General features: G+C 37.2%; 2 protein-coding genes and 2 long non-coding RNA genes across 5 annotated transcripts; 3 read left to right on the top strand and 1 right to left on the bottom strand.

Moving 5' to 3' along the window:
• Positions 1–509: 509 nt before the first annotated feature.
• Positions 510–20,244, bottom strand: antxr1b (ANTXR cell adhesion molecule 1b). Of its 2 annotated transcripts, none has more exons than XM_043251157.1 (18): positions 19,724–20,244; positions 16,579–16,650; positions 16,126–16,197; positions 15,749–15,830; positions 15,630–15,663; positions 13,898–13,977; positions 13,569–13,637; positions 13,339–13,419; positions 12,949–13,009; positions 12,733–12,831; positions 9,773–9,842; positions 9,250–9,463; positions 7,861–7,956; positions 7,245–7,286; positions 5,393–5,488; positions 5,138–5,305; positions 3,956–4,036; positions 510–1,476 (listed from the first exon to the last, which is right to left on the bottom strand). In XM_043251157.1, the coding sequence occupies exons 1-18, from the start codon at positions 19,876–19,878 to the stop codon at positions 1,030–1,032; spliced, it is 2,019 nt and encodes a 672-aa protein (XP_043107092.1). In that variant the 5' UTR covers positions 19,879–20,244; the 3' UTR covers positions 510–1,029. The 2 variants fall into 2 exon arrangements, with proteins under 2 accessions (XP_043107092.1, XP_043107093.1); XM_043251158.1 differs by having other exon boundaries at positions 9,385–9,463.
• LOC122353198 lies at positions 1,167–4,061 on the top strand. Its single transcript, XR_006251966.1, has 3 exons — positions 1,167–1,219; positions 2,028–2,095; positions 3,946–4,061. It is a non-coding gene; the product is annotated as an uncharacterized LOC122353198 (long non-coding RNA).
• On the top strand, positions 6,327–16,222 carry LOC122353197. The gene is made up of 4 exons (XR_006251965.1): positions 6,327–6,941; positions 9,729–9,810; positions 15,948–16,044; positions 16,140–16,222. It is a non-coding gene; the product is annotated as an uncharacterized LOC122353197 (long non-coding RNA).
• Positions 20,245–21,876: 1,632 nt separating the features above from the next.
• npffr1l1 (neuropeptide FF receptor 1 like 1) lies at positions 21,877–26,465 on the top strand. The gene is made up of 4 exons (XM_043251156.1): positions 21,877–22,523; positions 22,885–23,177; positions 23,530–23,629; positions 24,746–26,465. Exons 2-4 carry the CDS (start codon positions 22,892–22,894, stop codon positions 25,557–25,559), a joined length of 1,200 nt encoding a protein of 399 aa, XP_043107091.1. The 5' UTR covers positions 21,877–22,523; positions 22,885–22,891; the 3' UTR covers positions 25,560–26,465.
• The last annotated feature ends 208 nt before the right edge of the window (positions 26,466–26,673 follow it).

Here is a 26,673-nt window from a genome sequence, read left to right as displayed (position 1 = left end):
GCCGAACCGGATCTCTCAAGTACTGAAGGATCTATAATACTTATGCTTCTTTCTAATATATCTGCAAAGCTGCGTTAAGATGCTTATAATTACACAACGTGAATAATTTACAGAATCGTTTTTTTTAAATGAAGAACGTGGCGGCATTTCAGAATAACGGTCAACAGGCCACTGAGTTGCTGAATATTAAAACCCATTAGTCAATTATTTTATTATCAGTTTCCATCCTCAAAAAGAACCTAAATTAAAAATCTATTTAAAGCGTACATAAAATACACAGTTTTAACATAATACAAAATAATAAGCTTGATGTGATGCATACTTGTCAAACTTGCATAATTAAAACAGGTGTGCTTTATAAAATCACGGCATAGTTTACTACTTGCATATTTTTTGATTTTATTAAAATAATAATAATTCAAAATGCATGAAATTTGTTTAGGATCAGCATAAAACGATTCAATTCATTCGCTCGAAATGGATGAAATACGGCTAGCCGAGCAACAAGGGATATTCGATTTATTTAAAACGTGAGATTTATTTATTGATGATAAATATATAAACATGGCTGTCGTGTAAACTCATTCCGTTTATTGCAGAAATCCTACACGTTTTTACGTGACATCACATTAAGTTTATTTGTTTGTTCATGTGAACTGTGAAATCCAAACGGATGGAATTTTTCTATGAAAATCAAATACATCTACGATTTTTCGTTTTAAAAACTCCAAATGTTTATAATTTATTATCTCCTTCTGACTGTTAAGTTTAAACCCCAAAACAACCCATAAAGAACTTGGCATGGTGATATTGACAGTCAGCAAACCTCAAGCTACTTCGTCGATGTGCAGAATGTTTGTCAACCTAATCAGTATCAGCTGTGCAATAATACAATCGCTGCCATTTGCCAAAACCCATTTGCAACCATTGTCAATCATGTTGCTCCTTTTCTAATGCCTGAAAAATGGAGCACTTCATTTTTCACCGGCGTAACCAGCAGTTTTTCTTGTGCAAATGACTTAGATCTACTCATTCCTGGTAGCACTGCGGTTCGTCAAGGCCTGGGCGAGGTGGTGGACGAGAAGGGGGCGGGGCTCGTCCGGGCGGAGCCGCCTGAGGGGGCGGAGGCAAGGTGCTGGGCGACGAGGCCTGCATGAAGTTTGTTGGTGGCGGTGGTGTGGGTGGAGAAGGAGGCAGAGCCACGTTGATGTTCAGAGAGGTAGGAGGAAGGGCTCGGGTCGGAGGTGGTGTGTAAGGGGGAGGGGTTATGGATGCTGGGGGCGGAGTTGATGGCAGAGGGGGCAGGGTGGAGTTTGGTGATTGGCCGGAGCAGCGCGGGGTGGGCGGCAGGGTGCCCTGCGGGACAGGAGGGCATCGGCTGTGGGGGAGGCTGTAGATGTGACTCGACGGGTTGTTGTAAAGTGGGTACCGAGGAGGCGGGCAGGATTTCACACGGGTAAATTTCATGCAGCGACCCTGGAGAGTCAAACATTTACATTTTCATTTGCTCTTAATGAATGCACGTGAATATGAATACATATATAAGAAAAAATATAGATTTCATTTTTATTTACTTTCAGAAATCATGTTTTTTTATGGTTCATTTCAAGTAATATAAATCAAACTGAAGTTGGGTTGTTTTGATTAAATAAGGATAACTTAACTACAGGTGATTTACAAAATTAAAGTTCATTAAAAGTAAAAATTTTTAAATAAAAGTTTTTTTATGGCAAAAGAAAAAATATATATAAATAAAAAATGTAAGTTTAAAAACTTTTCAGACAATTTTATGGTGAAATACCGTTTTTGAAAGTGAAAAGGGACGTGCAATTTACAGGGAAAAGCTATACATTTTTCTTTGAAATAGCTTTCTTTTTCTTCGTTATTTTCTTTTCAGTTATGTTTATTGGGGTTGTACCTTACATCGAATTTTGTTAAATTAATGTTTATTGCATTATTTTAAGTTAGTTCACCCAAAAATTTCAATTAGCCTGTCTTTTACTCACCTTGTGACTTTCTTCTTTCAGATGGATCCAATCAGAGTTATATTAAAAATTGTCCAGCTCCCTCCAAGTGTTTTCATGGAGATGAACAGGTAAATGATAGGCTAATTTTACATTTTTGGGTGAACTAACCATTTAAGTTTCATGTATGTTTAGTGTTTGTGTGAATGATACTTCTACATATGCTATTATTTAAAAACTGCTTGTGACAGGCTTTATCTCAGATTTTTTAATAGTTTGGTATATTTATAATATATATATATATATATATATATATATATATATATATATATATATATATATATATATATATATATATTTTGTTAATATACCAAACTATTAGAAAATCTTCAGCTTGCCGGAATTTTACTGTAAAAAAATATCAATTTGTTTATCAATGTTCAAAAAATAAAACATTTCAAAATATGTTAAAATAGAAAAATACAATTTCACATTATTACTGTTTTATTGTATTTTGATCAAATTAATGCAGTGAGCATAAGAGACTTCTTTCATAAATATTAAAAAACAATTACCACAAACTTTTGTTTGGTATTGCATATAAATACTATCTGTTTTCTGATGATCCCAAAGCATGGTTTTTAGGAAAATTAAACATTCATATAATTAACCAGTATGTCAAACTTTGACTTCATGAGATCAAAGAAAATCTGATTTCTTATGACACCTCTAATAGTTTCTACTCAAAACCAGATTGATTCCACAGTATGGCTTTGAATGATAAAAAAGGCATTCGTGAGATGCATCAAGTACATTTTACTGTTGTGTGTTATATAGCTCAGTTCAGTTTAATATAGCTTTAAAAAGTCAACAGAAGCTCTTATTTGCCTGAGAAGATCCAAAGCAGTCTCACTGCTTTAATTTTAAAGGCCATCTGATTTGCGTCCAACTTTCTTTTTCTATTTACCACAGCAGATCAGACACCCCAAAACTCCCCTCTGTGCATTCTTCTGAGGGAAAGGGGAGGGTGGTTAATGTTTTAAGCAGACTACGGTGCATTCCTTTAGGCAGGAGCAATATTAGCAGACTGGTCCTATTGGTCTGAAGCTGAGCCAGCGTCCTGTGTACCTTCACTCTGCCTCTGTTTCTGACTGCACTTATTGCTAACAGCTGGCGTCCTTTCATCCTCAATATACATCACAATGTTTTCAAGTGTTCCTCACAATCTGCCTGCGACATTTTAACGAGAACAGATTCTGAAATAACTCTGAGGACTGCTTTATTCAGCACCTTGTTAGGAAAGTTTTTAGCCCTATTTGATGCGTTGTTATAACAGTTAGTGAGTCAGTGAGTTAAGCAATAAGCACAGGGTTTATATGGCGAATATGTGTGCTATAATTTTGATATGAAGTTAATCAAATAAATTACACACTACAAGTGGAATAAGGATTTTTGTCTCTTATGCCCACTAAGGCTTTGGAAAGAAATTAAAATACTTTTTACCAAATACAATTTGTAATGTAATTTTTTCCTGTGATCAAATTATTAGCCAATTTTGTATTCTAATACGCTTATTTGGTGCTCTATGAATATAAATTTTTTTGGTGCTTACTCCAAACCGCTTAGTGTACCGTGGTTTCCACAAAACTATAACATTGATAATAATAAGAAATGTTTCTTGAGAGTTAAATCAAAGCATTTTTAATGATTTCTGCAGGATTATGTGAAACTAATGACTGAATAAATTATATTTTAAATTATACTGAAATAGAAAAGAGCTGTCTTTAATTGTGATAATATTTCACAATATTATAGTTATAGTACTGTATTTTTATCAAATAAATGCAAGCTTGGTAAGTATAAAAGATTAAAAATGTTTTATTGTTCCAAACCTTTGACCTGTCGTGTGCATGCATACGCCACAAATTGACAACATTGTAAACAATGTACTAATATAGAGCATCTGTGTTACGTATGGCAGTATTCATTACCTTCTCCCCCGGCTGAGGCCTCATCACAGATACGCGGTCATATCCTCTCCTAAGCCACACCCACAGGGCATCCAGTTTCCCCTAAAAGATCCAAACACAACAGCCGTTCCAAAGAGATCAACACTTTAAAGCATGCCGGTGAGAAATGCAAGCTCCAAAACACACTTCATCAACAATGCAAAGATGATTTTCATGGTAATCTGTAAAGAGTCTTATCTGGTGAATTTTATTGTATTCACACTGTTAACTGACAAGATACACTAGTTTTCCTATTTCCTGTCAGGCTCAAAGAAAAATAATAAGCTGGTAGAACAGCTAATTAATTGACTGACTTTAATACTTCTGTGTGTATTTTCAATTCAGTGAATATTAAATATTCTCGTTATTTGTATGTAAAATCTGGGCCGGATACATAACAGACGCTTCTCTTCATTTCTCTCAACCTATACACGTTTAATTTCTCCCTCTCAGAGTGAACCGTCACCCAACATAATCCAGAGGAAAGAAGGTGGAAGAGAGAGAGAAAAGGAGTTTGTTTTGTTGGGAAATGGACCAGCTCTGCAAAGCTCATCTCCCTTGGGTTAGCTCAGTTCAATGTCTGGTTTAAATTAACCCTCCCCTTCCATCTGACAGAGACATTATGAAACAATGCAAGAACCGCTTCCCGGACAGCCTGAGGCCACCACAGCACACGCCGCTTCTTCTGAGCTCCTTACAGTCCTCCAACGAATGACCAAATCATTTGTTGTCCACCAGATGACCATAGCGTAAGCATGACGCTGTAATGGGTCATTCAGCTGTTGTGTAATGTGTTTTTGCGAGGATGCACTGAGATTCATATTTTCTGGCTTACTCTGTGTTAACTCAACACCTTTTACAGTGCCATCACTGGCCAACGCAGACCAGCATGAATTTTCATTCTCGTTCAGGCTGGTTTGGTTTGATGGATCGATGCATCAATAAAATTAAACAAAAACAAAAACATGAATGTACCGTCCGGCTCGGATCAGCGTAGAATGGAAAGGTCGTGTAAGAGAACCATACATTTAGTGTAGAACAAGGCTTAAGCCTGGTCTTTGAAACCAGGGGTTAGAATATCTAAATGCCATGCTTTAGTTTTTTAATATTGTGAACAAAACCTGTGGTTGCTCTTATAGTCCACCTGAAAGGAAGTGGATCTACCTTGATTGGTGAGTACCACTTGTGAGGGGAGATGGGTTTTCGCATGCCATTGTTTAAGGTCCGAGTGGTCGGATACTCAAACTCTTGCTCTGGCATCTGCACCCGAGCATTCTTTGCCTTCTCCAGTTTGGCTCCTTCTTCAGTGGATCCCTTATCTCCCCAGCGCACCTGGACACACACATAAACACTCATATCATTGCAGTGGACCGGAGCAAATGGAAGCTGTTATTTTCTTTCCAAACACCCTTGCCTTACTTCCATCCTTTTAATGCCACCAACTCCTCTCCCGCCGTAATATGAGGCGTCCACTGTCGGCCATTTCTTCTTTGGGTAGGCTTCATCCTCTTCATCCTTCAGAGAAAGATTATTAAGTTAGCCTGAATCACTCAATGACTCAATTCAATCAATCCAGAATTGACTGGATTGCAATTCCACGTCAAGTTCTGTTATTTTGAAATTGTCTCTGGAAAAACATTATGATGAACAATATGATGAAATATTGCTTACAACAAAGTTTCAGTAGAAGATGGAAAAAGATGCTGTGGCCCATGCTGGCCAGCCAAACTGTAATTATTAAAGATGATTTGAAGTGTTTGGAGGAGCTGATTACAAATGAATACATCCTTTGTTTGATTCAATTACTTTCAATTATTCTTACGAAAACAATCTAACCATAGTCTTTTCCAAGCACGGACAGGAAATGATGTCAGCCTATACCTTCCAGTCATCTCTCTGGATTTCATAGCTCATAAGACAGACAGAATTGGGTTTCCATGTGTTCCCACATGGTCTGACTGCAACATGTTTATTGAGCCTAGGAGAAAGAACTGAAATTTTAGCCTGAGCTTTTTACTTTGAGTGCTATCTTAGATGTCAGCTGCAGAAAACTTTTGCAGTCTTTTGGTACTTGCCAATGATCCACCACTTATCGCAAAGCCTGTCTTCAGGGTTTAGAACATAGTTACTTTTAACGAAATAATGCAATAACTCATTTGGAATACAATCCATGTGTGAACTGTAATGACCTTAACTCTATTGACGAGAAGAATCGTTAAGTTACGTTTGAGTTAATGATCGATCATATATAATAATTCCAATTAAATATAATTATAATTTTAAAACAACTGTTTTGTATTTGAGCATGGAGCTTCGGAAATCATTTTAATATCTTTATTCGTTGCTAAAGAAACATTTCTTAGCATTTGCACATTTGTTGCTTAATGTTGTTTTGGAATAAGGCATATTTTAAAACCATCATGACCCATCCTTAGTACAGTACAATTGATCTTTACTTTTTCAAAGTTAAGTTTAGAGTAAAATTTGGAGTGATGAGCCCTGAGGACAGAAATCAAAGATCAGTTTGTACTTCCACTGTAGACTGTTACCTCAGACCTGCTTTAAGCTTATGGAATTTCCTGTTTTGAAAAAGCAATCGGAGACTTGGAAAAAGGAAGAGCTACAACGTGTCCAGGTTGAAATGTGCTATGGACAATTAAATTGTTCTCAAAAATTCATAACGTTGGAGAGGTAGTACAAAATTTCCTCAGTAGTGGAACTGCTCTTTGTCTTTTCTGGTGTTTACATTGATCTCAGTCCAAAAAAGGGTGAAAATGAATAGTAACAATGAATCAGAATCCTGAAATTCTAGAACCCAAATCACATAATTTTCTGACACTCTCTCTCTTCTGTCATTCTCAGTTTGGCGTCTGTGGCCACATCTGTGAAAACTTTTCTGAGCAAATATTTGGAACAAATGTCAGTATGCATCCCTTCACAAGAAAAGGCCTCTGTAATAAACCTAAAGGTAAGTTTCGTGATAAGAACAAACTCAAACTAAAGATGCATATAAAATCAGATTCTGATTGAAATATGTGATCTCGAAGTGGTTCAGGATTCAGGAATAAATCAACTCCAATTTTCACTATTAACTACGACTTTTGCCTTAATTAACTTCTAATTTGCTGCTTATTATTAGTCAGTGAGGCAGTTGTTAAGTTAAGGTATTGGGTAGAACTAAGGATGTAAACAGCCAATATGTTAATAATAGGCATGCTGATAAGCAACTGAGAACTGGTCTCTATACTAAAATATTGCAATCATTTCTTACCGAACTGTCGTCCATGATTGGTGGTGGTGGCTCATGGACAATCTATGGACATAAGAATAAAAAATAAATTCTCAACTTTAAACTTTCATATGAATTATATAGGATTATAAAAGAATTTAATGCATCAATTATACCTAGTAATGCACCGTATAATGTGTTGTATGATCTCATGAATAATTGTAACCACAGATATAACACAATTTAATACTTATCTTATTATAATGCATTAAGACGTATAACAACCAATCTGCATTTGAACTTTGGTTACAAAAATTTGCTTTACAAAATTTGCTTTTGCTTTACAAAAAAAAGCTTTAAAGCCTTTATGGATTTTAAGTAAAGTGTTTGCAAAATTGTTACAGCTCTTTGTAATCACAGGCATCATTTGTAAAGGAATGAAAATAATATTCAAATACAAAATATTATTTTATGTAAATTATTCTCTATAATTCCATTTTACATACTATCAAGAATTTTTCACATTCATTTGTACTTAAGAAAAGATTTCACTGGGCTCAAAAACTGCTTGAAAAGCACTTTTCTAAACCGTAATAACTGGATTGGGGTAACTTTTGAAAAAGAAAGCTAAGATGAGGGGCTTCAGTGCGAAACTTACCACTGTGCAACAGAGGGGCCAAAACCACCAGAGTGTCGCCATGGCGATCAGCAGCAGCAGTATCAGCAGAGCTATAGCCAAGAACGTTCCGTCGGTCTGATGGACAGAGCAGAGAAACAGATCCGGGGAAGGTTTATGGTCCAAAGGAAATAAACGTTGAATAATCTTCCTCGTGCCACACTCGAACCCTTCTGGATGGGGTTCCACTTATAAAATTGCGGTGTAATACAGTTAAAGGAGAGGATTTTTGTGGGAATCGCTGTAAGGAGCTTTTTAAAACAAAATCTTGATCTCAGTGTGAGTGACTATGCTAGGATATGCTAAGGTATCTTATATTGAGTGCATCTTTTTGAATCTAGTCTTAAATATAAAGTATATGTTTCTAAGTCACATTTCAGCCCAAAATCAGAATAGAATATATGAGTTTATATATTTTTTGTTGAACTGAAAATTAAGCCTATTTTTTTTGTTGCTGCACTGACATAATTACGTTCATAACAGTAATTTGTTACTGTAATGAAAATAAAAGTACTGATAATTATCAGTATAATTATTCGTTATAAAAAAAATACAGTTACACTGTATCACCTGAAATTCCATGCCTGTTCAATGTTTTATGTATAGTTATAGTGACTTATGAACAGAGAAGTTAACCAACTTCAATAAATCCTTCAAGTGTTTCTTTTTCACTTCATTGAGTATTCAGTGCTGTGTCTTTGGAGAGATCTTGGCTGGGCACTTACTTCTAGTAGCCACAGTACCATATCATCTGCGTTTATAAAACAATTTGTCTGTCTGTGGACTGATGAATATTACGTCTTAAAGATTCATTTGTAATCATGCATGCATATCAACAACTCTTGATCGTTCTGAAAAAGATGTATTTTTTGTGAGGCATGGATAGCGCACTGACACTGTTTTGGTGTTTATATCAGTCAGTCATATCAGCCCTAACTAAAAAAAAAAAAAAAAAGAAATCGACCAATCGCTACAGATTAGCGTCAAGCAAATGAGGGATTGGAAAAATGAATTGCTGAATTAATAATTTGGGATTCGTTAAGCAAATAAAGTCAAAAATAAATGCATATTCTAAAAATATTGAAGTTTTCGAATGTGCATGCATGTCAGCCTTTTGTTGGGAGCGAGACCAAAATATGAGCCTTTAGGTGGCACTTATTATATGTTATTATTTATTTCTGCTTCTGGGGTGAAATGTGACCTGAATTTGCTTATATTGCCACATGTTAATAATGAAGCATTCTGCACAACCCTGCCTCTGCAGTCGGCTGCCCAGCAGCAAAAAAAAACAGCATCAAACTGCTGCAAAATGGCACCCCACCAGACGAGCGTTAGTTTTTAGAGAGGGCAAGTAGGACAGAATATACTGACTGTGTTCAGAGGGCAGACTGAAGATGGAGCTGAACTAGAGGTACTGCCCAGTGTAGTGGTACTGGCAGTGGCTCTGCCCAGTGTAACAGTGGTAGTGGGCTTGGTACTGCTGCCCTGCAGGGTTACTGTACTCACACAGCTGACAGTGGTGATGGTCACAGAACTGGAGATAAAACTCAGGCCGTTGTTCATACTGACATGGAGGGAGGCAGTCCTGTGAACGAGAAGACAGGCAGATCTTTCTGAATTGATTTTATTTCAAATTCCCAAAAGGATGATCCACAAAAAGATATTATAAAATATTATAAAAAAATATGTTTGGTAATAACTTAACAATTGAGAAGCATTTGCAATCAGTTCAAATTTAAAGTGCTAAAGTGCATATGAGAAGAGCTGCTTTCAGAGAGATTCTTTTGGGCGTCTTTCTGTCCTATATTTTAATTTGGTTCTTGGCTTGTGTGTTTCTCTTTCCATTCTAGCTTTATTTGCCTCAGCTGAAGAGAAACATTCCAGCAAGACTTACGTTCCCTCCTCCTTCAGTACCGGCGCTGGGCAGAGCAGGTACGTGTCTTCCACAACCAGAGGCCTCTTCACTAGAGAATAACAACACACAGCTTGATAAATGTCCTCAGGGTTGGGATCCGTAATTCTGTTTCATTTTGTTTGTAAATAATGTAAAAGCAATTAATTACTACTTCAATTAATAGTAAAGTTACAATATTTATTTTCCAAATAAATGCTGTTCTTCTGAGCTTATTTCCTTAAGGAACCTTGAATGGTATCACAGATTCCACAAAAATTTCCATCGCAACCGTTTTAAACACAGATTATATGAATTGTTTCTTGATCGATACAATCATTTTTACAACAATTACAATCATTTCTGAAGGACCATATGACACTGCAGACTGCAGTAATGAATGACACATAAAAAAGCGTAATCTCTGTGGGTTCCTTTGTATAATGCAATCATGTTAATTATTGTGAGAATTACAGACTAGCATAACATACAGCATTTGTTCCTGTTTACTATAAACTAATCTAGATTAAATTTTTTTGGAGAATAATGGTAAGTATGTCTTGTTAGAGGAATAGAGTAAATTAACATTTACTCACCCTTAGGTCATCCAAGATGTAGATAAGTTTGTTTTATTTAATCAGATTTGGAGAAATTTGGCATAACATCACTTGCTCACCAATGGATCCCCAGCAGTGAATGGGTGCCGTCAGAATGAGAGTTCAAACACATGAATCTACCAGTAACCCACACCACTCCAGTCCATCTTGTAAAATGAAAATCTCTTTGTAAGAAACAAATTAAGACTTTTTCATTTAAAATCTTAACTTTAACCTTTTTAACCTAAACCTTCACTTAAATCCAAAATCCACAATAAGTGGTAAACCCCATCTCCTGTCCATTAACATCAAAATCCACTGACATATTAGTTTAGAACTGTTTGGAATGTTTCACTTGTAAAATTATGTTTGACCTGTGCATATTTCTCTCCTGATTCATCTTCACTGGGGGAAAAAAATATTATTGATTGAGGACTCCCTTGAAAATAAAGTTAAAAATGTATTTAATGCTAAAGGGTTACTCCACCCCAAAATAAAAATATTGTCATTAATCACTTGTCGTTTCAAAAACATAGATGCTTTGTTCATTTTCGAATCACAGTTTAAGATATTTGGATGAAAACCAGGATTTTTGTTTTCTTTATACATAAAGTATTCCAGTGGCTTCATAATATTACACTGATGCCAGATGGAGCATTCAGATGACTTCTTTCATACTTTTCTGGATGTTGACAGTGGTTATTGTTTGGCAGTCAATGGGACAGTCACAAGCCTCCCGGTTTTCATTCGCAATATCTTTTATTGTATTCCAAAGACGAACAAAGCTTTTATGGGTTTGGAACGACATAGCGGGAAGTGATTAATGAGTAACCCTTTAACTGATGGACTGGTGTCATATGCATTACTTGTGGATTGTTGTGTAGTTTTTAATCAGCTGTTTGGACTCTCATTCTGACGGCACCCATTCACTGCAGAGGAACCATCGTATTTCTCCAACTGTGTGCAGATGCAGAAAGAAATTAATTTACACCTTGCGTGGCCTTAAGAGTGAGCAAATATTCACAAATGTATGTTTTTGGATGAACTATTCCTTTAATGCAAAACTCCATGACGCTAGAGAATTCTGGGTGATTGCCAGGGTGTTACTATACAGCTCCTAGTCTGTTTAGGGTGGCTGCTAGGTGGTTACTTATTGGCTCAAATCAAGAGTCCACCCTCAAGCCTCTATGATATTTTGTTCTGTAGATATGACTCAGGTCCCACTTGCATTGTAAATCTATTCAGTGTTTTTGATAATTTAATACAACTCTTCTCAATAATCCACATGATTTGAGGTATTTTTTAAACAGTGCAGGACCGGTTATGCGCTGAAGTTTGAAAACCCCTACACATAAGTAATGCCGATGCTTGCCTTAGCAATAACCACTAATAATTATTTTCAGAAGAAAAGCACAGAAACTCTATTGCATATCTTTACCACTTTGGTTCAGCCTAACACTAAAGGGCAGAATTTTTATTCTCTTGTCATTTTTCCACATGAAAAATGAGAAACTGGAAAATGTTTGACTCCAAAGCCTATTTACCCTGGCCTAGAATAGTGCGCGCGCACACACATACACACACACACTTTGCATTCCCCCATGCCATCTGATATTCTTTAAGTAAAACAGCAGCTGAGAGAGAAGGTTAGATGCTCAGAGCTCAGAAATCATTAGGATATCAACACCGCAGCAGACCAATTTCTAGCCACTCGCTTCCAAGATAAATCCAGCATTCCGAGCGCTGTGCGTTGAGCTATTTTATAAATTACCCAATGCAAAGGTTATGCAAGAGTCATATGACGGGGAGTAGAGTTTAGTGCTGCAACCTAATTGTTTGCCTGAAAGTGAAAAAGAGCTTTGAAGATGCATTACACGACACTGGTTAAACTCTGCACTTGCTAAGCAAACCGATACATATACAAAACAATTAAAAACCTCCAACATATTTGAACGAAAAGTCCTGGTAATATTTTCCATGGTGTGTTTTTTAATGGTGTGTGGATGTGTTTGTGCACATGTGGTTTGTGTTGAAGTCAAGTCTTGTGATTTACAAGTGCTGCGGCCAACCTTTCTCGAGCGGCATGCTAGCTCATTGTTGAAAACACAACAGCCGTACTGACATTTGGATTCAATTGACTTCTTTACCAGTACAAAAGACTGTCTGCGTTGCCACATAAGCAATGACAATGCTGGATTATTCTGGACTGGACTAACTTCTGAGAACTTTCACCGTAGTTCCTTATCAAATGATGAGATTGTTGTCGGTTAGCAGTTAATGCTAACAAAGGTTAACCTATTGGTTATTTAGCAGCACACAGCTGGCAGAGCAAGAAACAGAAATCAGTCTGTGTTTGTTTTCACTTACTCACGGTGAGGGTGTTGTTGATACGGAAACTGCAAAGGATTCTGTTCACATCACGGGCATGAAGGAATCCGTTCCCTCGAACTACCACCTCAAAAGATTCTTGGACAGAGAAAGCAACTTTTTTTTTGTAAAGATTTCAATTTGTTTTGCAGTTGTATGTGGCCAAAAAAGTTTGTTGCCCAGCTTATCTTTGCTTAGGGTCTGATGTCTCTTTACCTCCTGCACAAATACTTGAGGGCTCCACAGCGAGGATTTCTATACAGGATCTCTTCAGTATCTGAGGCAAAGAAAGATGAATGCATTTATGGTTGAATGTTTTAAGTAGCATACCTCATAGCAACCTCAGAAATGACTGATCTATAGCAAATATGCATCGAGTCACAATTGATTTTAAAAGTTTGGCAATAGCACTGTTACTTTTTCAAAAATGATCAATTATATATATATATAATAACTTTTGTTTCACTTTGCATGCCATCTTTGGGTAAGTTTCATAAACACAAGTGACATTACTCATTAAAACATCAATAAAATCATCCAAAAAGAGTAAACTGTATGGAATAGATTATGAAATAGTTATTTCACATAGTTATTCCATTCACTCACCGAATCGATGACCCCTTGCAGGGCTTCAAAGCCATCATTAACAGGAAAGACGTGATCTTTGCTGTCAGCTATTGTTGCCAGCTGTGACCAAATGACAAATCATGAAAAATGCTTGTGTATTCTTCCGTTCCTGCAATGTGTTTCAATTACCGAAAGATCAAAATTGTGGTGACCTGTTCACAATAATGAAAGCCCGAACCATTCTGACCTGTGTGCAGATGTCACCTCACCTGGGTTTCATTAAAGTCCTTCACTCCAACACAGTACACGGAAGCTCCCAGCTGACGTGAGCGATCAGCCTGCCATGCAAACAGGGTTCAAAAGTGTTAGGGTGCATATATTCAGTCGTTACGCCTCAGCTGGTGTGAAATATCAGGCTACGCAAATGTGATCTAGATAATAAAAGAGGCACAGTCTGAGAGAAAGGAGGTCCGAGGTTTGGTGTATTTTATAAATAGTTCCCGCCAACAGTCAGAGCTAAAGCCTTTTTGTGCTAAGTAGATTTTTTCATGCACAGGGAAGAAAGAATAGGAAAATATGTCAGGGTCTAAGGTCTCACCTCTCTGGCTGCCAAGTCAAATTCATTCTCGCGCAGTTCTCCATCTGTCAGAGCAATGATGACACTGGCTGTGCGGTATCCTAACACGGAGCAGAAAGAGAAAACTGTAAAAGTCACAAAACCACCAAGAGCTTACCCAAAAGTTATTCAATGATGCTAATGTCTATTTGCTTTTACTTTTATATATTTTTACGTACTCGAAGGTTAATTTCATGAATTCAGTGAGTAAACATCTTTAACACGTTTTACATTTTCTTTGCGGTGTGTAAATGCGTAACAGAATAATATATTACAGTAGTTCATTCGCTTGGTCGCTGTAACATTACAAACAGCGAGCGAGAAACCGTACCACCTCCGGCGAATGAACACTATATTTTAGCGTAACGTTACTGTGTCTGTAATTGTGGTAACGTTCGTAAAAACTTCAAGGAAGCGAGCCTTTGCAAGTTATTTGTGTTTGGAATAGATATAAGTAGGCTAAAACGAAGCATCAGTTTACTGCTGGGGATTTATCTTGCCATGCTGCAGCAAATTCGCATGTGGAACTCTTTCGGCTTCTAGCAAAGTTTACTCGTGTGTTGAAGTGAAATTACTGTAGACTATATTTCGTAAATTTGACCGCGGCTTAATTCTAACTTTTATGGTTGCAGTAACGCTGTATATCCTCCTGGGACCCCCAAAAAATGTTTTTGGAATTAAGCTTTTTTTTTTTAAGCATAAGAATTTATTTTATTCCTATTTTATTTTATGTCCTCTGCAGAGGACACTAGGACTATTAAAAAAGGAAAATGGTATGAATAGACATCAAAAGTTTTTTTTTAATTATCAATATATTTTTAGGTTTCGGGATGTTTTATGCCAAACTTTGCTTGAGGCTGATTCTCAACTATGTTATAAAATATTTAACAAAATGTTTTGATATACTGTTCTGTTTTATGCAATATGTATGTCCAAATTCCCCCAAAACTTATTTTTCCATTAAACACAATTGTATCTATACACTGTATTTAATTTACATAATTAATTTACCGTTAGGACAGCATGTTGAAAAAAAAATCATAAAGGGAGTATTTGGATTTTCCTGAGATGCTGCTTTATGACAAACAATAAATTTTTTAAAATACATATTTAAATGACAATTACAAGATATAATCATATTTCCATAAAGATGCATTTTTAAAGACCTAGGAGAAGGTATGGTCAATTTCCAATCATTTGGTATCTCTGTGAAGCCCTGAATGTGCTCTGTACAGGACATCCAGGCTTAAAACTGTGACATCCGAGTTCTAAGAGAAATCTACTAAAATATAATGTCTACTACAGAGGCAAAAACTCCACAGCCCCCCGGCTCCCAGGAGGTTAAAAGTATATCCACCTTTTTCTTAATGTAAAAATGGGCGTGACCATTTGTATATTATATGGGTCTAGCTTCTGGTCTCATCCGCATCAAGCTATTCTTAGCTGTACAAAACAAATCATTCTGATGCACGATGTTGAAAATTGGTGTGTTATTTTAATGTATTATCTTAATCATGAACACACTGGTTTATAGTTCAAACTGTTTTACAATTTACTGCACGTTGTTATTGTCCTTGTTACGTTAATGAACCGGAAACCTCACCCATAGGCTTACTTCCGTGTTGAAGAAAAATGTGGAAACTTGACTTAAAATGTATTCTTTTAAAGCGTCTAATCTCATCACCTCATTTTAAGGATGTGATATATAACTTACCGTCACCTGTTCCATAGTATATCTGCTCGCTTGCCTGAAACACAAATATTGTTTTAATGAAAAGTGCTTTTATACTTATGTCTACTTTACTGAAAGCAGTGGCAACAATAACTTCCTACCCTCTGAAAACCTTTGTGCATGAAGGTATCTCCACCTGGCAAGACACTCTGAAGTTCCTCCAGTCCAGCACGAATCTGATCCCTGAACATGAAATGTTTGCCTTTTGAAATGTTGCATTGCTTTTTGTTTAAATAATGAAATATAGTTAACAACTGATGTAATAGACAACATTTTTTTTTTTTTTTAAATTCGGACCAGCTAAGCCAGAAACCAACCAAAGGTCACCGGCATGAAAGCTGGACCGGCGTGGAAATCTGGAATCTTGACACAAATAAAGCTGACAGACTCACAGCAGGTACAGTGAAATCAAACTATTCAAAAGCTTTTCATTCAGAGTTGAAGGTTTGAAATCACAGCATGCGTTATGAACTCTTGCCTGTCTTCTGTCAGCTTCATCAGGATTCTTCCCTCCGTTGAAAACACTATGAAGGACATGCGGAGCTGGGGGCTGAAGAAAGAGCATAAGAGTAAGCTTTTCTTCTTCTTTGTTTTTTTTTTTTTTTATTTAGAAACCATCATGCTGCAGTTGCCCTGTTTTTGACAAAAATGAGGTCTAATAGATTTTCATTAAAGCTATTCCTGCTATAGAAGCTGTCTTGTCTTTAGCATCTACAGTAAATTGGCTCTACAGCTTTTTTTATTGCGTGTTATGATATTCTTATACAGTGACTAGAGACCTAAAACAGCTTACCACAGTAAAGTTTGTGTTTTGACAATTTAATTACTACCACAACAGAACGACTTGAAAAACTTTAGGCTACATACCTTTTTAAAATACATTATAATACAGTAATAAAAACTATACATTATGAGTTTCTTCTAGAATCACCTGATAAACTTGTGTGCAAGGTGATCAACAAAATAGTAGATCTCATTCCAGTGGTTCTGTACACTTCCAGACCTGAGAACGAAGAAAGGTTATGTCAAAGACAATGTAGATTTAATGCATTTAGGAATGATCAAACCAATTGTTGATTCAATTCAGTTCAAAGAAGTTAACTGATTAACATTATTTTTGAAGCACCCTCATTTTACAGCATTTCCGTCTCAGTTTGTATTGTTTCTTCATGTCATTCCAGACGAGATGAGATCAGATCTCTGTGGATCACTGGATGTTGTCAGAAATCTCTTTTCATTGCAAGAGGTCATGTTGGTGAATCCAATCTTCTAGGTGGCATTTTGTTAAAAACACCTTGTGCCGCATTGACGCATTGGGAGTGAGCATCACAGTTCTATGTGAAATCTAAAAACATAAGGTCTGCTTCGATTAAAGCAGAACAGCAGAAGGTGTGACATTTATGACTGCAGTCTGTCACCCTAACATAGCAACCATCTTTAGCGGAAAAAAAACTCATTGTAAAACATTTAGAAATTCGCATTATGTCTTAAATCCCCAAAGTATTCTGTATTCTCTCGACTATTTAAGGATTATCTCATTATTCATTTCAGATTGGCATGGCCGTCATTGTCCATAAGTCTTAAAAAGTATAGCTTCTGACATAGAGAACGATATCCGAGCATCCAGTCGCTAACTCTTACTTAAGTGGGCTGCTTTAATGGCTCAGCTTGTGTAATAGCTCATCTGGCTGGGCAATTGCGGTGGAGACAAATCAAAAAAGAATTTTAAACTTACGTAAGCGACGCTGAAGCCATCCAAAAGCAGTATAAGCTTTCCTCTACGCACATACACCCCCACAAACACACCAGTGCTTCTAATTCAGTCTTGATAAATTCAACAGATGTTGATAAATATTTTTTTAGCATGTGAACAAGCTATTATTGTCCATAATTCTATTGGCTGTTGTATTTTTATATATATATATATATATATATATATATATATATATATATATATATATATATATATATATATATATATATATGGAGCCAAGACCAGAGCATTCACGACTTAGACCTGTCAAAAAAAAAAAAAAAAGACTGAATTTCTTGTGGCATTCAGTTGAAACGCTGGGTCATTTTCATACAGTGGTTGTTAGAATTATGAATTTCTTTACATAGTCAGCACTTTACGTTTGACCTAGACTGCCTTCTATTATTGTAAATATAACACTAAATATATTTGAAACATATTTTTTTAGATTTTATTTTATTTTTAAGATTTTGCCTTGAGATTGAACCCCTTGAGGCCCAGATCCAGATCATCTGGGTCTCTGAGGATTTTCTGTTGGTAGAAAAGCCAGCTGTCCATTTTTTTATGAGATGAAAATTCTGAATGTTTTTTTAAATGTTTAACCACTTGCTGATTTGTGGTAGAGATAATTATCTCGTTTAATACTTGAGACCCAAACTGAGCTGAAGACACGGAGTAATGACACTCAGACCAGAGATTTTATGTGGACTTGAAAGGTTTCAAGATCAAGACTGCAGCTTTTCTCTGAAGAAAATACTACTAGCAGACATATTGATATTTAGATCCATACCTGAGAGGATTAATTACAGCAGGCTTTGAAAATCAGATATGTGTGTGTATGTATGTGTGTGTGTGTTTATCAAGAATGGTAGTATGGCTTGCAGAAAAAAACATGTTACTCATACTAATAAGTGATATTTTCTGTAATTATCTGAGATTAATGGTTGAAAATGGCAGATATTGGCCACATAGACCTTGCAGTGTATTCGCAGTGTGCCTGTTTCAGCAGGAAAATGAAACTTGCATTGTGAGCCAAGTCTTTTGTATGACCTCACCAGATAAAAACCTACAACCGTGAAAAATATTTTTCCTTAATCCAGGCTGTTGTCCTACACTGCAAAAAGCATTGTTTTATTCTGTCACAATCCAAAGATTTTGCGTGCGTATTATACTCATTTAATTTACTCTAAATTCATCACAGGCTTTGCATTGTTCACACGTCTTTTCCCTGGGTTTAGCTGTTGTTTTGAAAAAAGAATGGCATGACTGAACAATTGCATACTCTCTTATTCTCATTCCCGTATAATTTGAGCTGAGATATGAACTCTCTTTCAAAAACAGCTCTGAGGCTTTGGAACATCTGGCCCTGCTGGTGAAAAGGTTCAGCACACGAGGAACACAAACACCCCTGTATGCTACTTTCTGATACCCCCACCTTCACCTCGTGACACCCAATATCATCAATATTCTAGGCTTTGCTACGGAAAGGAAGGTTCAGTTGCAACTGTAAATAATAACCGTTAGAAATAACTGCTGTATTTGTTCTCAAACTGAATACATTAATTGTAATATGCAGCCAAACCCAGGGCAAAAACTCATAAATAGAACTAGACAAAGGAAAATAAAGCTTTAAACCCCAAATAGCCCACAACCACCTTTTAAGAGTCTATTTTAACAGTCTTTAAAAGAGTGCAGGTTGATATTTTCTTTCTTTCTTTGCCAAGCACCTTTTCTGGAGGTGGGTTGTTGTCCTCATAGTTACTATATTTTATGGTAAATGGTTCCATATGCATCCACATTGCTATTAAAAATGCAATAGAAGAGCGAATACCGCAGCATGAGCGCGACTTATATAATTAAGCGCACTTAAAGTGTACAAGCGCGGATGATATGATGAACTGACCGTGTGTGTATAAAGAGTTCATTTGCAAAAGCAGATTAAGTAAAAATAACAAAAAGAAGTATCATAACACAATAAAAACATGATAACGTAATAATAATAATAAGACATGTATCTGTTTTGCAAATAAACTTGTGTGAAAAGTGATTTAGCAGATACAATTGTTATACATTTCAGATAGCAGATGGATTACACCAGATATATGGGTACATACAAAATACATATTTCATACATGATTTTCAGCAGCAAGAGCGTGAGACTGTAATGATACTCCACACAGCCAAATCGCTTGCTGATGTGTCATCTTGGAGACCTAATAGCAGTGATTGCCTGCTTTAGTCGGTCACTTAACCAGCAACAGATTCTCAGGTGTCGATTCAAAAGACTGTCAAGCATTATAGTAACAAAAAAACAAAAACTCACTTGTCCAGCACAAAGTAGAGGTCAAACCCTCCATAGCACGAGGACCCGGCCTCCCAGCGTTCATAGCTCTGTCCAGCACAGCAGCTGAGCCTCAGGATAAGCATCGCAAACAAGCCTATAAGCAGCCTTTCACCTCCACGCCAGTCCATGGACATTATTCCGGTCTGGTAATTGCAAGCTTGCACAAGTCAGCGGCGCTTCCCTGAGAAGCCTCAAAGCAGAACATCCAACTTTGGCAGAGACGATTACCGCTGAAGCCTTTGATCCGTCCAGGTTGGAGCAGCTCTGGTCTCAGTGCATGTCTGTAGCGGAGTCCCAGAGCTGCAGTCAGACTGGCCTGAATCGCCCTCACTCAAAAGACACAGCTGTGCTGCTGCCACAGATGTGTTTCAGGCTTCTAAAGGTGTTGGCCCTCGGTGTGCCCTTAAGGCATGTTAAACGTGACTTGGGTTAGTTGGTAAACCTTTGTAAAAACTTTGAAAAATACTCTCTGGTGTTGTCTGGATCTCTGCGAAAAAGGGGGTTTATCTTGAATAGGAAGGGGGAGTGACATGAATACTTTTAAATCGTTAAAAACTGTTTCTCTCTTTCTTTCTCTCTCTCTCTCTCTCTCTCTCTCTCTCTCTCTCTCACCCTGTTTCTTTGTTGCTCTATCCTCTTTCCCCAATAGGGCTTTTTGTTGAGGGTATTTTTCTTTTCTACTACTGCCACAGTGTGGTGACTTTTAAAAATTCATTGGTGGCAAAGAATTGTTTAGGAAGCGGTTTAAATATAGCCATGGATGCTATTTACATCAACTGCAAATAGCAATGGGTTTTATTTACCCATCCATTTAATTGAAAAAAGCAGCTTTTTTGGTCATATGCTATTTACACTAAGTGCAAATAGCTTTATATTTGCACCACGTTAAATAGCAGGATTGTCTATTTGTACTACTTACTGCAAGTGGCAATTGTCTGGACTTAAGTATTGCAGTAGATTATAAAACAGTATGCAATAATAACTTAGAGTGTGTAGAAAATTTCTATAAACATTCATGTTAAAACGGGGTAAAAAAAAGAAAAAGAAGAAGAAGATAGACTGGACTGAAACTTTTTCAATATGGCTAAATAAACATAAAAATGCGCGCAGGCTAATAAGCTAGCCAGCTTTTTTGCATACCAGTAAATTTGTCATGGATACGGAGTGCGAAATAATAAAATAACATGTTAAAACTTCTGTTTTCAATGCAGCTAATCTAACCATGCGCTTTAAAAAAAAAAAAAAAAAAAAAAAAAAAAAAAAAAAACTTTCACTTTATATTGTTGGCGCCAACTAATATGCGCATGCCCAGTAGCAGCTGTATACATTCAAGAGTCAAATCAGACAGGAGAGCTGAGGTAGACTTAACTGACACAAAATACTTTCTAATGTTTATTTTATGTTAGTATCGAGCTTTGTCCTGAGTGAACTGTCAACAACGACACAACCTAAAAGCTGAGAGCCCTGACCTGGTTCATACCAGAAGTAACCTGCTCTGTTTTCTCTGGCTGTACTTGAGAGTTGAGAGGAGGGCGGGACTTTGCCAAAGCTCAAATTGCGTTCCTCTGAGAGCGTGTGGAGCTGAGACGTTGGGACCGCCACAGGCGCCTTGGTCAGAAGAAGCCCAACACCTGCTTCCTCTGCTGGCGTGGATGCCGCAGAATCATATGGAAAGAGGACAGAAGGAGAGGTTCAGAGAGTCGAACGGGCGCAAAGATGAAAGCGTGGAAGCAACTAAAGATCAGCTACTCGCACCGGATGAGATGACCGAGCTTTGAAATGATGCTGCGCTCTTTAAAGGGGAGAGCTGTTAAGGAGTTCTTGGGGTCCGAGTATAGCGATGAAAACCTTTTGTTTCGGATCGCCTGTGAGCAAGTGAAGATAGAATCTAACCCATCGGTTATTGATAGAAAAGCTTGCATCGTTTATCGAAACTGCGTATCCATTATTTTGGATTCACTTATGAGTTTTTGTGACTTTATGCAGCACGAGGTCCAGGAGAAACGCTGTCTCATTTCACTATGTACTGCACAGCTATATAGTTGAAATGACCATAAAAAGCCACTTGACCTGAAATGCTAGTCAAATACAAGGTCACGGATAATAATATCGCGGATCGGGGCCGGTATTCCTTAAATAATTCAAAAAAAGTTCCAAACTGCTTCGAGAGAAGCCTAAATCTTTCAGTCCTGTCAAACAAGTAGAAAAAAAACACCGTTACAGCAAGATTTCCAGAGCCCTCCGCCCCCCCTTTTTTTTCCTCCTCCATCCTTTTTACTTTTTCACAGCTTACAATCATAAGCGGGTTCTCACTCGGAGCTGGAGCCGAGCCTCCTTCGAGAACAACACGCCAAGTTCACTTATTAATATCTAGCAGGACTAAATGGGCATTTTTCACAGTTTTACCCAATTAAGAGAACGGGTTTGAACGTGTTTCTCAACGCATCGCCAAGCTCCACAACCTGTGATGTTTGCGCGCGCATACCAGTTTAGAACATTCTTCACGAATTATTTTTTTTTTTTTGTACAACAACACACCATCCGGTCGCATTTGAAAATATGACCTAAAACAGCGCACTTTCATTGGCGGCGGTGCCTGCTGTCACATCGCGTCAAATTTCACGTGTTCCGTGTGAAGATGTTCGGTCCTGTCCGCCTTTCATACGGAGCCCTGCAAAAAAGCACGGAACCAGTTGCGCATTGCAGCCGGGGCACAGAAGACGGCAACCTGTTCACCAGACCAGTGGATTTAATACATTTCACCTGGTAGAAGCAACAGGTGAGTTTTTGACTGATGTGTTTTATATATATATATATATATATATAGCCTAGTGTTTGCATTATTAAAAACATTTTAAAATACGAAAAATATGGGGAGATTCTATTTCCTTTGGATGATGAGCTGATTAAGTTTAGTGTTTGTACAGAATAATTCCCAAAGGTGAAAAAGGATTTATCAGTTGTTTGATGGTTATGTAGTTATTAAAGCCTAGGAACTGCTGAAAATAATTGCATTGTTTCAATATTAAGTTCTAGCCTAGAATTTCCGAACAAGCTCATTAATCTCATTTTAAGTCTATTTTGAGATGCAGCTTGTGTTTCAATGTTTTTGGAAACAGATTGTCGTTTGTCTCTTTAAGATCCAAAATGAACAAAATGACCCTGAATCGCTATGCCGCCAACCTCACTTGGGACAACTGCACTCTGCTGCCGTATTACATCCACTCGGCTGGGATCACGGTCGGCTACATCCTCTCTTACCTGCTGGTGCTGCTGCTGTGCGTTCTGGGGAACGGACTCGTCTGCCTGGTGGTCATCAAGAACCGCCACATGCGCTCGGTCACTAATCTCTTCATCCTGAACCTGGCCATTAGCGACCTGCTGGTGGGCATCTTCTGTGTTCCCACCACGCTGATCGACAGCCTTATCTCAGGTCAGCGAGCGATCATCTCCATCATCATCACCATATAAGCTGAAGTCGCCATATAGCCTTCTGTGAAGAGATATCAGAAGCAGATAGATCAGCAACAGGTCAGGGGGGGGAGTGGTGTAATTTTGAGCAGTAAAATCTTATATAGGTTGTTGTTTTGCAGAACATCTCGGTTATAAGATATGAGAATATTATTGCTTGAACCTCCTACGACTTTCCAAAGAAGAAAAAAAGATAATCGGGGGATTGGTTACGGTGGTCAGAGCGCTGATGATTTTGAAAGAAGAAAACAAATCCAGTGCACAAAATATTCAGTGCAACAGCTCCACATGTTTTTTTCTCGATTTCTCCACAGGTTGGCCTTTTAGTCAGATCACCTGCACCATGAGCAACATGATCCAGGGCATGTCCGTGTCTGCTTCTGTCTTCACCCTAGTTGCTATAGCAGTGGACAGGTAATGATTAGTAATTAAAAGAAATGAAATTGCGCACATATGTGTGGATGTATATCTCGAGAGTAAAAGAGAGAGACATGAAAAGGGCTGGTGCTTTTAAGGTTGAAAATCGTGGAAGATCGCAGCATGTAATTTATTGTAATATGTGTGCACTCAGAAAATACAAAACACTGCTGGTGGGAAATATATTTGATAATTGTTGCATCCCAACCAATGGTGTTACTTCACTGGTATAAAGCTGAAATGGTGGAAATGATCCAACAATTACACGGTTTCATTTAAAATATGAGATATTAATGAATCCCGGTATTTTTGAGTTACCGTGCGGTCGGCCTCTGCACAGGGTTCCTTTTATCGATCAGGTGGAAAAGCAACAACATCAGCATGAAATTTCTGAAATATAAGCTGCATGTATCCAGTGGTATCTAACAAATTCGAAGAGAGGTTGGTTTATGCTGCTTTGGATATGTTGGAAATTCCCGATTGATGTTTTAAAGATGGTGATGTTGAAGATGCGTGGAGATGTAAAACTGTAAAAACATCTGATCGTGTCAAAGAAGTTAAGCTGTGAATTGACTTTTAATTTGAGCTCAAAGCTCAAGGGCCCCGTGTACTGTCACTCGCTGTGACATCTACTGTAAGTGTCTTTTGAATGCCCTACTTTTTTCCTTTTTAGCGTGAATACTGAAAACCTCACAGACTGAAAGTATATAAGCTGAATGCCTGCATTTCTAATCTATCACTGATATAAAAGCTCACAATGAATGCTTCTTATATTAAATGAATTTAGAGACAAGGTCGGAAATCACAATGACAAAATTTTTTCTGAGGCAGCACCTCTGGTAGGTCAGGTGTTTTATTATGTGCTTTTTTATTCATTTATTTGAAAAATGACTCTTTAAATGTAATTGATTTAGTTTTAGTTGCCGTTTTATTTCCAGTAATTTGCTGTTTAATTTACACTTCTTTGAATTAACTTTAAATTTAATTTAGCGTACATTTTTCTAATATTAACACCTAATATGTATGTTTTATTTCTACTTTTCCACCATTTTTTAAATTAACAAAAAAAAACATTTTTATGTATTTATTATCATTACGCTTGTCTCTCGGTAGGTTTATGGGGATTGTTTACCCTTTCCATCACCGCCTGAGGCCTGTCAGCGCGCTCTTCGCCATCATCTTCATTTGGCTTCTCTCTTTTGCCATCATCTTTCCTTCTGCTGCAACCATGACGGTCATTCACCTTGACGACATGTACATGGTCCGGGACAAGCAGATATATCCTCTATTCGTGTGTTTTGAAGATTGGCCCAGAGCAGAGATGCGGCGAGTCTACACCTTGGTGATCTTCATCCAGGTGTACCTGGCCCCGCTTTGTCTCATAAGCATTCTGTACACCTGCATCGCTGCCAAACTGTCCAACAACCTGCGTGAGAATCACGTCCGGTCCAAGAGGAGAATGAAAATCATCAAGATGCTCATCATGATTGCCATTCTCTTCATGGTTTCCTGGCTTCCGCTTTGGACTTTGATGCTTCTCACGGACTATCAGGATCTGGACCGCCAACAGATTGACTTCTTGAGCAGCTATCTTTTTCCCGTAGCTCACTGGCTGGCGTTCTTTAACAGTGGTGTTAATCCAATCATCTACGGCTTCTTCAACGAGAATTTCAGGAGGAGCTTCCAGGCCGCTGTGGCCTGTGGCTCCTGCGGATCTTTCATGTTGAAGATGTGTCACACACAGTTTGTTCTGCTGCCTCCTAACAGAGTATCTGACGGGAACCATGGCGTTAACCGCAGCAAGAGGAAGGAGCGGTGCCTCACTGTAATGCCACTGGAGATAGGTCACGGTATTCAGGGAATTCTCCTTGAGGACAAGAATGATAATAGAAATTCTAATAAAGTTGTTGGAGCCTGGATGGAGTGAATGGTGCAATCAAGGAGTTTATAAACCTAGTAAAAAATAGAGCATTCCCATTTCGCTTGAAACAGCATCACACCAGTTTATTCTTTGGTTCTGCTTGAAGTATTTCAGAGCCTTCAAATAAATTCAGCATATTCAAGACAGTCTATTTTAGTGGTTTAATTGAGATTTTGCTGGCTTTCCTTATGTAAAGAAAGGTTTTTCCTTATTCCAGACACAGAGAATGTATCACACATGACTGGGACGAGCAACCAATACGCTCATACCTAAAATTGTTATATTTATTAAAGGCATTAAAATTATGTTGTAAATACAAATATTTATTCATGATTTTACCTTAATTTTTCCTTTTCAGCGTAATTTAAAAAAGTTATATATGCATATTTATATATTTTTATTTATTTATTTATTTTATATGCGTAAAGTAATGCATTAGTTATTCTCTCAGAAAAAATCTACACAGATGGAAACTGTTTTTGCTTTTATGTAATCGTGTAAAGACACCAGTGAATACAGGAGAGCAGAAAACTTTAGTGTATGCGTGATTATGTGTGGATATGAGGAAGGTATATTGTGTCCATTATTATAAAATGACGTGACGTTTTGAAGGGAAATGTAAAACACAAATATATATATATATATATATATATATATATATATATATATATATATATATATATATATTTGCATATAATGTGTTATAATTGTATGTGTGGTGACACCATGCCATTATTGTTATATGAACAGAATTCTTATCAGTGTCAGTTCAGTTCTCGTTAAAATTCACTTCAGAAAGTGTTATTACCTTTGAAAGCACCAGATGTTATGTTGCTGATACGTTTTCATGCATAATGTTAACCTTTATATAAGTTACTGGAACTATATCTAAAGAAAAAATAAAGTGAAATGTGACCCATAAATTGTTTATCATGAGTTTTTATGGTAAATTTGCCAATTAAATAAATATATACTCATATACGCTTGTGTTTTTTAAATAAATTCACACATGCTCTGTTTTGCACCTTGTGACTTGTAAAACAATTAGGCATGTCATCTGATAGGGTTGCTCCAAACAGAAAAAACCTCAAAAAGAACCTCTTCAGATGGCCTTTCACAA

Source organism: Puntigrus tetrazona, chromosome 10, assembly GCF_018831695.1.
Source record: "Puntigrus tetrazona isolate hp1 chromosome 10, ASM1883169v1, whole genome shotgun sequence".
NCBI lineage: Eukaryota > Metazoa > Chordata > Actinopteri > Cypriniformes > Cyprinidae > Puntigrus > Puntigrus tetrazona.
This window is presented reverse-complemented; position numbering and strand designations above follow the sequence as displayed.